The sequence below is a fragment of the Rhipicephalus sanguineus genome, chromosome 8 (assembly GCF_013339695.2).
Source record: "Rhipicephalus sanguineus isolate Rsan-2018 chromosome 8, BIME_Rsan_1.4, whole genome shotgun sequence".
In the NCBI taxonomy this organism is placed as follows: Eukaryota; Metazoa; Arthropoda; class Arachnida; order Ixodida; family Ixodidae; genus Rhipicephalus; species Rhipicephalus sanguineus.
Genome location: NC_051183.1, coordinates 7,433,408 through 7,447,103, shown reverse-complemented (window position 1 = coordinate 7,447,103; position 13,696 = coordinate 7,433,408). Strand labels below are relative to the sequence as shown.

The following is a 13,696-nucleotide window of genomic DNA, read 5'->3' as shown; positions in this document are numbered from 1 at the left end:
CTGCACTGAGCGCGATCGACAGAACACGCGGCAATGTTGGCAAGCAGCTGCGATAACGACTGCACGGGACTCGACTTATAATGAGCACAATGACCGGCTCTGTGAGGACGATCTTAACCAAACAATCGATACTCTAGTTTAATCAAACGAAAACCCTGGAACTGTCCGCGCGTACTCCAAATGAAGTGCGTCGCAAAGAGAGAGAGAGAGAGAGATACAAATGTGGAAAAAGGCAGGGAAGGTTGCACTGGTTACCACACAAGCTAGGCGAAGAAAATGAGTGGTTGTTTAGTACCTGTCTTCCGCGGTTAATAAGGAACGAACACATACACAGAGGAGAATAAAGGTAAAAGAAAGGCAGGCAGGTTAAGCAGGGTAGGCCACCCTGCACTGGGCAAGGGGAAGTTAGAGAGGAGGAGAGAAAAGTAACTGTTGCAGCCGACGTAACAGTTCCAAGTTTGATATCACAGATGGTGATTCAGTCCGGTATTCTAAAGAAATCGCAGCAGCGCTTGCGTGGCCTTTCAGAACTGTGATAGGCAGTCCCATGGTCTTAATATCTTCTCGACAGTGAAAGTGTTTCCGTCCAGGTGATTTAGAGCAGTACGAAGGTGACGAATCGCGTTTGCGTAAGTCGGGCAGAAGAGGCGCTCAACAGTCTCATCGACAGCACAGTCGTTGCACTCGGCTCTGTCGGCCGTCTTAAATGAGTAGGCCTTGGTGAATGCTACACCCAGACGCAGACGGCACAACGCTGTATCGTCCTCCCGGGGAAGACCAGGTAGCAGCCGCAGGCGCAGAGAACACCGATTAACAATCATGCCCTAAGGCAAGTCTCTGTCGCAATAAAGAACACTGCGAGGGAGATGTGAGCAGGCACAAGATGAGGAGTCCCATACCTCGATGGGAGTGAGCGTGTGCGTGTCGGTTCCGTGCACGAGGTGTGCGGGCAGCCTTGTGGGGTGGTGGTGGTTGAGCAGGATGTCACTGTACGCTGCACCATTGGCGGCGCTCAGGTCGCACGGCACGCCCCCCTGGTGGGGGCTCTTGCAGGGCAGGAAGTTCTGAACCTTCTTCTTGTGTCTGCACAGAGCAAGGAGGGCGTAAGTAGACTGCGATACGAGTAGACTCATCAGCTTCAACAAAGGGGACTTGCAAGACAGCTAGGCGCAGTTGCACGCAACTTTAGACAAAATAGACTAAAAACAAATACGGCCAGGTGATCAGCGGGACACGATATTTCCTTTTTTTTCATTAACGGACATTTCTATGCGATCGAAATACAATCATACAAGGGTCTGGAAGCATAGCCACAATGCTAGTAGAGGGTGCAAAGAGGGCATATTAAGTACACGGCATCACGTACATTTCTCTGCACATACGAGCTACGTCTTTCGCGAACAGTGCACAGCGAACGCTCCAGATCACCAGGCGGAAACAAACCAACACACAAGTACTCCCTCAAAAAGGTTATTTCACAACGCACAGCACGCGAAAGACCACAGCGCACGGCACGCTATGAACGGAAACGCTGGCTGGTTAGTTATCGTGCAGCGATCAATCAAATTTTCTTACGGGAGTGTTTGCGTCTAAATAGGAGTGGACGACTTGTTTTCGTAGTGAACGAGAACAGCGCGAAAAGACGAAGACGTGAAGGTGACACATGCATGCGCTGACTTACAACAGCCTCTATTTTCGGAAGTGTGCATGTACACACCCACACACGAAAATAAAGAAACATACACCAACCACGCGTGCGCCGTATTCGCGTCCTTGTCATATCACGCTGCCGCTGAGGATAAAAACCAACTAGCCTACCGAGAGGCCTTAGCAAGGTTTACCTTTCCCTGGCACCCAGGCTGCGCTACACCATGGGGGAAGCGTAATTCCTCTCTGTTCCCCAACCGGAAGCCTTCCCCGTTAACCTCCCTGCTGCCTTCCTTCCTCTCCTAACGAGAAGCAAAATTATTCGTGCGTTCAGAGAGCACGTATGGACGAAACAAACAGCTCGCTGACATTTATCCTGCTGCCAAAACAGAGTGCGCAGTGTGCCTGCTCGACGACAGCGCCGCATTTGGCCAAAGACAAATTGGATGATGGCCAGCCTCGAGAAACAGATTAGGCGGCAAGTTCTTCGCGCAGCCCAACAAGGCAAGCGTCGCTTCTCGAGTGCGGGACGAGAACTAACTGGAAGACAACGAGCCATGCAATGGGCCTCGCGGGGGACACTCCAAATCGCGCCGCGGCCAGCGCTCCATAACGTGCGCTTTCCCGTCGAGCTCCTCTTTGCACTTGGCTGAGCGCAGGAAAGAACACGTCTCCTCCTTTTCATGGCTCGTTGAGAGACCGGCCTAAATTAAATGAGCCCTCGCGACGAAGACGGTCATCGAGACACGGCTTCCTTTTGTTCTGCTGCAGAACAGACTGCGGTTTGTCCCTTTCAAATGGGCAGCAACGCTAGACTGGACGCAAGGGTACATTAGAGCTGCCTCTAGCATATATATACGGCTGGCAGTTTGTGCGTGAGAGCTCCGATGGCTCACGCGAGTCACAATGAGCGAGCATAAAAGTGCGCATAATGCGTTCGGGATCGATACTCGCTTTGTGGGCGATGATATGGAGCGCCCTCCATGTCCAAGTTCGTGCATAAGTGCGTGCAGTCCATAAGCAATTACCATAAGATATAACTTGCGTACAGATAACATCACCGAATGAATACGCTGCGCAAAAAATACGAGGACCAGAAGGAAACACTTACATCAGACAAGCGCAAACTGCCAAGTGAATTTTAGTTTGAAGAAACATGAATACTTAGACATCGAAAAAACTGATATCTCTATCATGACATTTTGGAGGGCAACAGCGCGAAAGACGAAGGACCAGGCAGAGTCCTTCGTCTTTCGCGCTGTTTCCCTCCAAAATGTCGTACCAACTCGCCCAAGCAACCACTTTATCTATCATGACGTCATGAAGCCTCTAACGCGATATAAAGGCGATCATCCTTATGTCGAGAGGTTGTCTAAGAATCCCTTATGTCGGATAACATCACAAGCGGAGGCGTGCTTCGCTTAATCTCCCCTATAGGGCCTTATTTATTTATTTATTTATTTATTTATTTATTTATTTATTTATTTATTTATTTATTTATTTATTTATTTATTTATTCGTTTATTTATTTATTTATTTACTTATTGCGAATATATTGAGGCTCAGAAGAATGGTTATTGGGTAAAGGGAGCTACATGGCGTACACTGCACACAATTATAAGCAAAGGTTGTTGAGCTATGCCATGAAGAATAAACTATGCGCAGGTTATATCATGCACGAAAACAACCATATTAGAAAATCAGTGCAAAATAAAAATATGAGTTCCAAAACCGAACACATATGTTATACAAGAGACAGGAAACACCCTTATGCAGTATCTATAGGGAAAAAAAATTGTCAAAAATTACGCAATGAAGAATCAAGTGCTATCAAGTTTTGCATGCAAGAATATCACTATGTTAAAGACGGACTACTGTACGTAAATATCGGGTGAAAGAGGCTCGAAGTGCGTCGGGAAAAGAAGTGCTACAAATATCGTACGAAAATATTAACAAGCAAATGCAGACAAACAGTTAATTAAAGAAATAAATTGGAATAAACAACGCGACTATTATGATGGCGCGAGGGAGAAAAGAACGCGGTGATAACGGTTCCACATATAACGTGTAATATACGGTGCCAGAATATAAAATTCGAGCACTGTTGTAGCACCATCCGCCAGCAGTTATGGGGAAAAGAGCTACCCGAAGAATCGCCACGGTTTGGAAATTGCACAACCGCGTCATGTACGCCACTCAAGATGGGGCCCGCTGGCATCGGCAGAAAGCAAACCTTTCTTCGAATGCCTGTCTTTATTACTGCCGCCCTAAGCGCGCTCATCTGTTGCCGCAGAGCAGGCGATATAAGTTCTGGAAATCGGCCCATTTCTCGAGCGTCGCTCGCAGGCGCGCAAGTATGCGCCGGGCGTCGAAGATTGCCTCCACGCGTGAACTTCCAGCGAAGGAAAAAAATACTAAAAAAAGGAGAGAACGATGATCGCGCACGGCGCGGGAATTACCGTAAGTGTGCCAGATAAAGGCTCGGAGAAAATTCATCCTTGGAGAAGCTTAAAACAGAGTTCGCGAACTCCGCTCATATGCTGTGCGTACCTTGGACGCGTACTGACGCGATTATAACGCGACGGCGAGTGTTAGAGGAAGGATATAAAGGCAAACACTAAATCACTTTAGTATGATAAATTATTCTTCTGTAACTCCATCATCGTTAATTGCGCCATTATAATAGGCCCGTTACTACGGCAGAAAATTAGGATCAACGCTTCACGCTTGAATTTCGCGCCGGAGTCGCAACACCTGTATGCGAGTGTGAGATCAGGTATTCGTCTTTGACAACTTACAGCGCCAATTAGGCCAGGACGTAATGAAGATCACGACGCGAACAAGCTGAGAAGCAGCATCTCTAACCGCGCAGTGTGGACATCGTGTCGTGGCTGTGCAAAAGAGCGAAACTGTTGCCCCTTTCCGCGTTTGCAATTGCTGTTGCCATTTAAAATTAGTCTCATTCACCTCAAAGCGGGGATGAAACAAAAATAAGTGAACAAGCTTACATTCGAAGGAATACGATATCTTTGTGTGTGCTTTTTGTTGCTTACTTTCAAGGCTTCTATATATTCGTAGAAATAGCTAATTATCGTAGCTAATCTACAATTAGTTATGGCCAATTATGCTATGTTAGGCAATGAGTTATTTCTTCCACCTTGTGTCCTCGTTCTTCGCGCTGCCCATTTCAAGATGCATAATTCCAGATGCGCGACTCGTACAAAGAAGTTCGGATTCAAATCTAGTATTCGTGATATCCGATAACGCTCTAAGTACATTTGGCAAGTTTAGCGTCTGTCGATTGCTCAGTAATTAAGTCTCTTACAGTCTCGACGACAAGGATGCCGAAGAGCAGACGCCCCTGGCCATTCGCGACATGCTGTGGCGTGGACGCTCTGTCGCGTTATCCAACCAAAGAGAGTTGGCTGCCATAAACGGAATGATTAGTTAGAATTGGTTGAAATGTTCTGCATCTCGACGATTAGCGTGGAGGCCGTGCCTGCTGGCGTGCGATACACTCGACCAAACAGATCGAACATCTTGGTGCGACGAATGCGCAGCCGGACGCACTTAAATAGATGCGGCATTTAGCTGGCTGGCTTCTCGAGCACGGAGCAGTCAAAGAGGCACTCGCACCCTCAGAACACCCTCGCAGCAAGGCCATCGATAAAGCTTCGTTAAGACGGAGCTGAAACCAGACATGTTCTTTGCCGTAACTTTCACCCTATATACATGCGGTGTAGCCCGTTGGACCGTCACCAACATCTCCATTTTATTTATTAGATGAGAAGCATCTTATGGCGGAGTTCAAACCGGTGGTGGTGGTAGTAGTGGTGGTGTGCGGCGTGACCACCCTTACTGCGCATGCGCGAACCCTCTCCGCACACCTCCTCTCCCACTACCCCCTCTCCCCTTCCCCTCTCCCACTTTCTCCCTCTCCACTACCCCTCTGAAACGCGGGCTCGACATGCCGAAACGCTGCTTCGCATCGCCTCGTGGTCCCGTTTAGTGGAGATGGTGTGATTTATTTATTTATTTATTTATTTATTTATTTATTTATTGGTTCATTTATACTGCAGTCCCCAAAGGGATTTTAACAGGGTGAAAGTACAATAAAAAAGGGGAATATAGACAACAAAACAAAATGGAATAAAGTGCCTACAAAAAATACAAATACATAAAGATAGAACAAATACATCGGTTATACTATATTGCAAATAAAGATGCAATGCTTACACAACCATCATTTGAATAAAGCTGGGCAGAAAACAAAAAGAAATGAATGAATGAAGGAGGTCATATTTGAGCCGGCACGGCAGGTGACAGATGGGGTAGGCATTTGAGCTGGGTGGTTCATGATTCACAGTAGAAAGCGGTAGAGTAAGCAGCAACAGTAGAGTTTTTCTTCTGAAGTAGCACGCCTGGAGCTTGCACGTTTCCCAAGAACGCTTTTGACCAGCATCGCAGAAAGCCTAGTATCTGGTTTTAAAAGCAAGTGCTCATCAGCTGTTCAATCGCAGAAAACAGTAGTGACCATTCATCATGTGCACAAGGTGGCACATAATCTTAAGAAAGTGGTCAGCAGGGCAGGAGTTAGGTTGTTGTTTTCTGCCAGAAATAAGCTTGGTAGCCTGTGTCAGCAAGTAAATCGAGAGGTCAAGACCAAAAGATGTAGCAAGAAGCATTGCCAGAAGTATATGTTGATTGTTGTGATAGTGCTGTGTATAAGATACCTCTTTCTTGCGGGCGTTACTATGTTGGTCAAACGGGGCGGTGCGCTAATGACCACACGCATATGCGGACTGGAAGAATAAAAGACGCTTGGTTGTTAGTCAGCGCCGTGGTTTGTGCCCTTTCTTCGTCCCGTCTTTTAGCGCTGTTTTTCTACCGTTAAGTGACAGATGTTAGCAGCAAGTGAGAGAGTGACTTCAGTCTTATAGTCAAGCTATTCCATTCTCTTAACAATGTCAGCAACTTGCAGCATCGTTCCGAATGAAGTGCGAGGCGCGTTTATCCGAAAGGAAACCTAGAGTGCCTAAACCGGTCTAAGCGAATGTCAGCGAGGAGGTTTTTTGCGCCGTGCATATGTGACTCGGAATCCTGTAAACACGCTAGACGACCATATATAGCGCACACATTTGCAGCGCAACTGCTGCTCGAGCAATTGAGTTCATTTCCTCAGTTCGCAGCGATGAGTGTAAAAGAAATCCCGGCTCATCTCGTGCAAAGCCTCGCCGAGTCGTCGCTACAGCATAGACGTCGTTACGACGACGCCTAGCTGGCCCCCGAGATTTGAATACGCGCGAGACGGAGAGCCGTTGTAATGCGATTTTAACAGCCAGCGCGGACTCCGAGTTGCGAGCGAAATAAGCGCCGCGGCGGCATCGTTATTGCCGCCTCGGAGTGCTTTTCCTTTCCTGCGAGGGCTCTCTGTAATGATCATTGTGGATATCACCACCTCCGGGAGCGAGTGCTGCGGCTTTCTTCTTATACGGAGTCGTTGCAGTGCTGAGCTGGCCGCTGCGAAAATGTTTTACTAGCGGCTACAACGTATCTGCGGTTGCCATGATCCCAACTGGAGTCGGGACTGCCTCGAAAGATGCGCCTGGTGAAGACACTTCAGCGATATGTTATAGGGCACTATATATATGTGCGTATGCCTTGGAACTTCAGAGCGCCACGTCAGAGCAATTTCAGGTTGGTTATGATCTATAAGGCTTCCCACTTATGGCAGTCGCCCGAGATTTCTTTTTAACCTGTACTGCCCGCACGGTACGCGAGCTTTCTTGCATTCTCCCGATATTGAAACGCAGCCACATCAAGCGGAAATCGAACACGTGACGTCAAGCGCAGCAGCGACATTCCGCGACCACTGCGCCAACACTAATGTTAAAGTTGCAGCAGATGTAACGCGCCCGCATTCCCAGCATGCAGTGTGCCCCAGGAAACGGAATGCTGGCACGTGGCAATTGGCCGGCTACCACAGCAGGCGCGCATGCACACAAGACTGCAGAAGCCTAACTGAAATGACTCGCGCGATTGCATTTAAGCTAAATGACGTCATGCCAGCTGGTTCTGACTCGCTATTTAATTTAATAAAATCTACTACCAGCTTTTATGTTTCTTTGCTCCGCAACAACAAGCACTTTTTGTAATACCACATTGCTTTCGCGCACTACTAGGGCACACGCGGCTAAATGAGAGCTAAATGATCAAACGATTTCGTAACTGGAGAACTTTTTGCTGGGCTAGTTGGTGCATGTTTAACGAAAGGAATCAGGCGCAAAAGAGACGAACACAAGAAGTGACATGGACGAACGCCTACTGACAACTGATTTTATTCAAAGAAAACGGGAATACATATAGGCTCACATTTCGACAGCGCTAATCACATGGTGTTCTTAAAAGCGATAAAACTATACGTGGTGACGTGTCTTTAACAAAAAAGGACATGCGATCAATGACACGTGGTGTATAAGGCCAAAACAACATGAATATGAAAGAGCAACAATTAAATAAATGATAACAGCAACAAAAATGCAAACAGATCACACGTAACCACCCATAAAAAACATTTTTCCTCTTCCAGACATGCGCGGTCGGTATACCACCTAATGCGAGAAGTTACTTTAACCCAGTGCTTCTAAAAAGGAGATTTCGCATTCGTATAACACTTTTGATGGTTCGCTGACGCAGTTAACGCCCTTTCCTTTGATACAGAAGGCTTCTTTGAGCTCGCGTGCAACTTTGTCTCGACTCCTACCCGAAACCAAAGTTTCCTTTAGACGAGGAACGCACCCACAGGCTTTACAATGTATTGCTAAATTGGACCCAGTACCTTTGTCAAGTGAACGCTCATGTTCTCTCAACCGCTCATTTAGACAACGCCCCGTTTGTCCTATGTAAATCTTATTGCATGACAGCGGGATCTGATACACCACATTTTCCTTGCACGTGACAAATGGTCTTGCGTGCTGGGTTCCGCAGGTCTTCTTGTTTTCATTGCTGTTGTTAATTCGAGGGCACAGGGAAGCAAGTTTAAAAGGGGCTGAAAACACCACCGGAACCTTGTACTTATTTGCGACTTTCTTCAGGTTGTGAGCAACGCGGTGAGAGTAGGGTATTACTACCGGTCTCACACTCCTGTATTCTTCTGGTGTGTGTATTCTTGTTTGTTTGCCTTTAATTTTTTGGAGCAAGGACTCCACTATTGCTGTGAGGACTGTGTGAGGATAGCCTGCCTTTTTTAGTCGTTCAATCTGGTGTTGGAAACTGCTTTGCATGCAATGTTGACATGATTTTTTGATAGCGGACTCCAATGCCGCTGAGGCGATGCCTCTTTTAACGGTCTTTGACTGCGCTGACTGATAAGACAAGAGCTCTTTTTGTGCTCGGGGGTTGTACATCCAGTGCACCTCTTCTTTTCCCAAGGTTAATTCCAGGTCTAAAAACTGTAACTTATTGCTTTCTGGTTTTTTGTTGCTGTTATCATTTATTCAATTGTTGCTCTTTCATATTCATGTTGTTTTGGCCTTATACACCACGTGTCATTGATCGCATGTCCTTTTTTGTTAAAGACACGTCACCACGTATAGTTTTATCGCTTTTAAGAACACCATGTGATTAGCGCTGTCGAAATATGAGCCTATATGTATTCCCGTTTTCTTTGAATAAAATCAGTTGTCAGTAGGCGTTCGTCCATGTCACTTCTTGTGTTCGTCTCTTTTGCGCCTGATTCCTCTCGTGTAACTGGAGAGCACGGAGACAATTAAGTGCAAGGAGCGCAAATTGATTGATCCGCATCTCGAGCTCCTGGACAACGAGTATTGCGGAACACCCAGTCACATTCGATTAGCGCTTGTGCAGCAAAGGCAAAAACCAGGGCGCAGTCATATGTAGCGTGTCACGTGACAGTTGGCCGGGCGATAAGCTAGGACGACATATATGCTTTGATCCGCCCTTTACAAACGCGCACGACAAATCAGCTATTCCAAAACCAATGTTACCAAATAGCGTAACAGTGGAAAAAAGCTCCGTAAAATAGGTGAACGAAAAAAAAAAAAACTGCAGCGACGCTGATGCGGTTAATGGAACTTCTCGCTGACAGACTGTGCCCGTGTTCCACTTAGAAACAAATCTCGGCCGTCAGTCAGCAGCAGCAGCTCTGTCGCCAGGGGAAGGCGGCAGCGATCAATAGGCCACCGCCATCAGAGGCGAGGCCCAAAGCAAGGGAAATACCGACAACGGGTTGACGAACACTTCTTCCGAAGGGCTCTCAGGCCGGGCGCGGGAAAATGAATAAGCCGAGACAGAGAGCGTCCTCCGGATCGCCATAAAAGCGTGCAGCGTGCCTGCCAGACACGTGAGGCTGGCATCGCTCGCTGTGTTCGGCACAGCAGCCATAACCGCTCGAAAAGGCTGACATTCTCCAGCACCAGCATGGCACTGGTATGACGAGACATTGTACTTTCGGCTATAAGTAGAAAGTGAGAAGAATAAAAACAATTAATCCCAGAGTTCACCTTCCCAAAACTGCGTGACGCGCGAGCTACTTTTCTTCGACCACTTGCAGTTCATCAACGTACCACGTGACCGTTCTGGCATTCCGTCCCTATCGGAATGCGGCATCGAACCCTCGACCTCTATTTCAGATCGCCATAGCCATTGAGCAAACATGTAGGCTCCATTAGAGAAATGAAGTAGAGGCAAGTGTTGACACGTACGAAAGGTAAAAATTGTCTTGTACGCTCGAAACAGCTCGACAGGGGCAGCTGTGTGACTGCCACCAAGCGGTGAAACACAGGCACTCTTGATTATTAGAGGGCAGGAGCACGGAACAAGCTCAGGGTACTGCGGCTTGGGTAATCGGTTTTTCATCAACGCATTAAGCAGCGAACACGATCGGCAAACAAACAAACAAACAAACAAATAAATAAATAAATAAATAAATAAATAAATAAATAAATAAATCATACAGTTATAGCCACATGGCACCAGTGAACTTAATCCTCGAACGCAGATAAGTTTACTTTGTTCGCGGTGTATGCGGGTTGATGAGATGCGATCGTCCTTCGTCAGCTCCTTCTTCGTGACAAGCTTTTCTTCGATTTTGCGCCGCCGATGCGAATGCGAGCTGTGGCTAGCTCGCCTTTCCGCCATGAACAATGATTCCTCTTTTTCTTTTTTTTTTAATGGCCCGTAGAACGACGGGAAGTTGAGCTAGTTGGTAGGTATTCATCGTGGACGAACGTAAGGCGCGCAAACGCGTACGCAAGAGAAGAGACAACGCGGCACTTGGTTCTCTTCAATGAGTGTTTGCAGCAAGCCTTACTTTTCTTACACGATGAATCGTTTAGCCTGCGTGGCGTTTAGACGAACTTCCATTTCCGAGAATCGATAACTACGCTTTTATCGCTCGTCGGGCAGGCGTTGCTGTGCCAACTCGGGAGATACTCACGACATCGTTGCAGAGCACTGCGCGCATTTAGTGCGACCCGACGGCGAAGAAGACCGGCGCACGGAGAGGAAAATAAAGCGGGCCCGACTCGATAAGACGAGAAGCACAAGCCGATTAAGATTCGGGCCCGCCGCTCTAAAAGCATTCAGCGCAGTTGTACGAGTGCGCCAGTTCCCGTCGAAGAGCGCTTTACTTCGGCTTTGCCTTCTTTCTTGCTCGAAGCTCCGCAAGAGCGCGGCGGGCAATCTGAGTGTTTGTGCAAGCGCGAAATTCGATAGACAGAGCAGCGACACGGCGAAAGGGGAAAAAATAAAAAAAAAAACGAGTGCTGACCCCTTGCGTGACTAAAAGGCTTCCAAGTCGACGCTGTGTTCGGATGCCGGCCCGTATAGAGTCAATACCCGTCGTTCGTAGAGCGCACGGCAGGTTCCGCTTCGCATGCTCCTTTTGGATTCGACATCGCTGTAAAAAAAGCGAAACAACGAGCGCATACCAGGGCTATCAATCCCGAGCAACTTCGTACACAATATGCCCGATTGTTGTTTCCCAGTGTTGCCATACTCTAGCTTGCTACAGACAATTTCCAATGTTTTCGTGTTTTCCTGTTGTCCATAGCTTTGGTTTCGTTATTCGTGGGGAAAACAAAGTGAATGATTTTGTCGTGTCCCAAGCACTCCCTGTCTCCCGAGAAAACACCGGACATAACAGATTTACATTTGCCTCTTGCAGCCGTAACAGAAGGCGCGCCTGGCGGCCTTAATAGCCTTTCAGGCGGCCTGCCACGTCACGACACGTGCGAAGCATATGTGGGTCGAAACGGTCGCTCCACCGAAAACAGCGGAGATTCGACGGTGCGAAAAATTAAAAAAATAGAAAGTGGTCCCCTCGAGCACTCGCGGTTTGATCAAGCGCGGGCAGTCGTAACGGGTCGGCTGCGCACGCCACGACACGATAGAGTTCTGTGCCAGTCGTGCATTCGTTCCCATGATGTGATCGCGTGATGTATGGTCCAGCTTGAGAAACAGTGGAGTGCCCGAACCTCACAATGCTTTGAACAGGATCAATCTGCCACCTCAGCCGCCAACATTTTCTATTTTCTTCGGATCCCATCGTTAAATAAAGTACGGCATTTATACGCTGTGAAACAAAATGCAAACGAAACATTCAGTGATTGGTGAAATCCGCCAACTCGTGCTCTAAGCGCCGCAGATGTATACACTGCAGCGGTAGGGTTAGGGAGAACACCGTGTCAACTAAGCCACAGTGGTGGTTAGAATACAGCTGCTATAGGCTAATCTCGAGCACGTTCTGCTCCGCATGCCTATGCGTGACGCCGTTTTAACGCGCTCGCATTGTGTTATGGACAAGCTGCCCGTGCGGAACCAAGGAGTACCAACGTGGCAACACAGGAAGATGCGAAAGGAGCAGCCGTGCTACAACGATGACAAACTTGTTCTCGTTTTTGAGATAATGCGTACACCCCCGAACACCGAGCAATAAGCACTATAAATAAAACGACGAGAAGAAGTCAAGCATACACCTCGACAGGCAGTCTGACGTACACTGATTTATTCACAGGGGAACTCGACCACTGGAAGAGAAGAAAAGACGAAAGAGAGAGAGACATCGACTCTGCTCTGTTCTGCGATATTAATTTTCGCAGGACGAACTTTTTTTTTTTTCATTAGCTAGGAAGCAAGGAGCTCAAATGAATACAATTATAATATAATCACTTCGGTCGGGCTATTCATTTATTCGCGTATTGTCGCGATCAGTCCATCCCTATTCGAAGCGTATGTCTTTACACCCGAGCTGTCTCAGTTCTCTGTCGTTCTTTCTCACTGCACGCTCTGTGTGCAACATTATCAATGCGTTGTGATGCGTACGTAAGGCGACATTGTTGTTGAATGCTTTTGTGACGATTACAACTGTGTGGTACCGTGAGCTCCTCCCGGTCTTTTTTTTTTTTTTTTTCCTCTTTAGTACAATCTAAATATGCGCTCATATAGGTGCGGAAACTGAGTCAATTGTCCACTGCTGTATGAGCGTGAAAAAAGGCTCACAGTATGGCTAGACAGAGGAAAGTATGTATGACGATGCACGCTTGGCTACAGGTGCACATACAGGCGCGAGTGCATAGTGCGATTGCATAACCCGCTGACCTGCACGGGGGCCAGACGGAGACGAGAGCCGCGCTATTTTCTTTGACTGTCGCTGCTTCCCGGAACAATGTCTCCCAGAGAGATTAATTAGGGCCGCGCTTATCGGGCGGCGCCAGACGGCGCCAAGAGGAGGAGTCGAATGAGCTCCGCTCACCTAGGGGACGACATCGCGGCTGCGGATCAGGCACACATCGACCAAAAGGAGGCATGTAAAGCAGCAGCAGCAGCAAGGGCTTAGTCTACCTCTGGAGCGTATAGAAAGACAAGCATAAAGACAAACCGAAAAAATGGGCTTTTCGTAGCTGCAGTACCCCGGTGCACAGTAAGTATAACGGTCTATCGAGCACGCAATAAGGAAGGTAAATAGAAGTTTATGAAAAAAGAAGACGAAAGGAAAGTACAAATGAGAGCGAAGACAAAGGGAAAACAG

General features: G+C 47.6%; 1 protein-coding gene across 1 annotated transcript in view; it reads right to left on the bottom strand.

Annotated features, from left to right (window-relative positions):
- LOC119401275 (uncharacterized) overlaps window positions 1-13,696 on the bottom strand; it is a 226,552-nt gene that overhangs the window by 23,049 nt on the left and 189,807 nt on the right. The window contains exon 4 of the mRNA XM_037667965.2: window positions 900-1,083. Within this exon, the coding sequence (XP_037523893.1) occupies window positions 900-1,083 (184 nt within the window). The remainder of the gene's footprint in view (window positions 1-899; window positions 1,084-13,696) is intronic.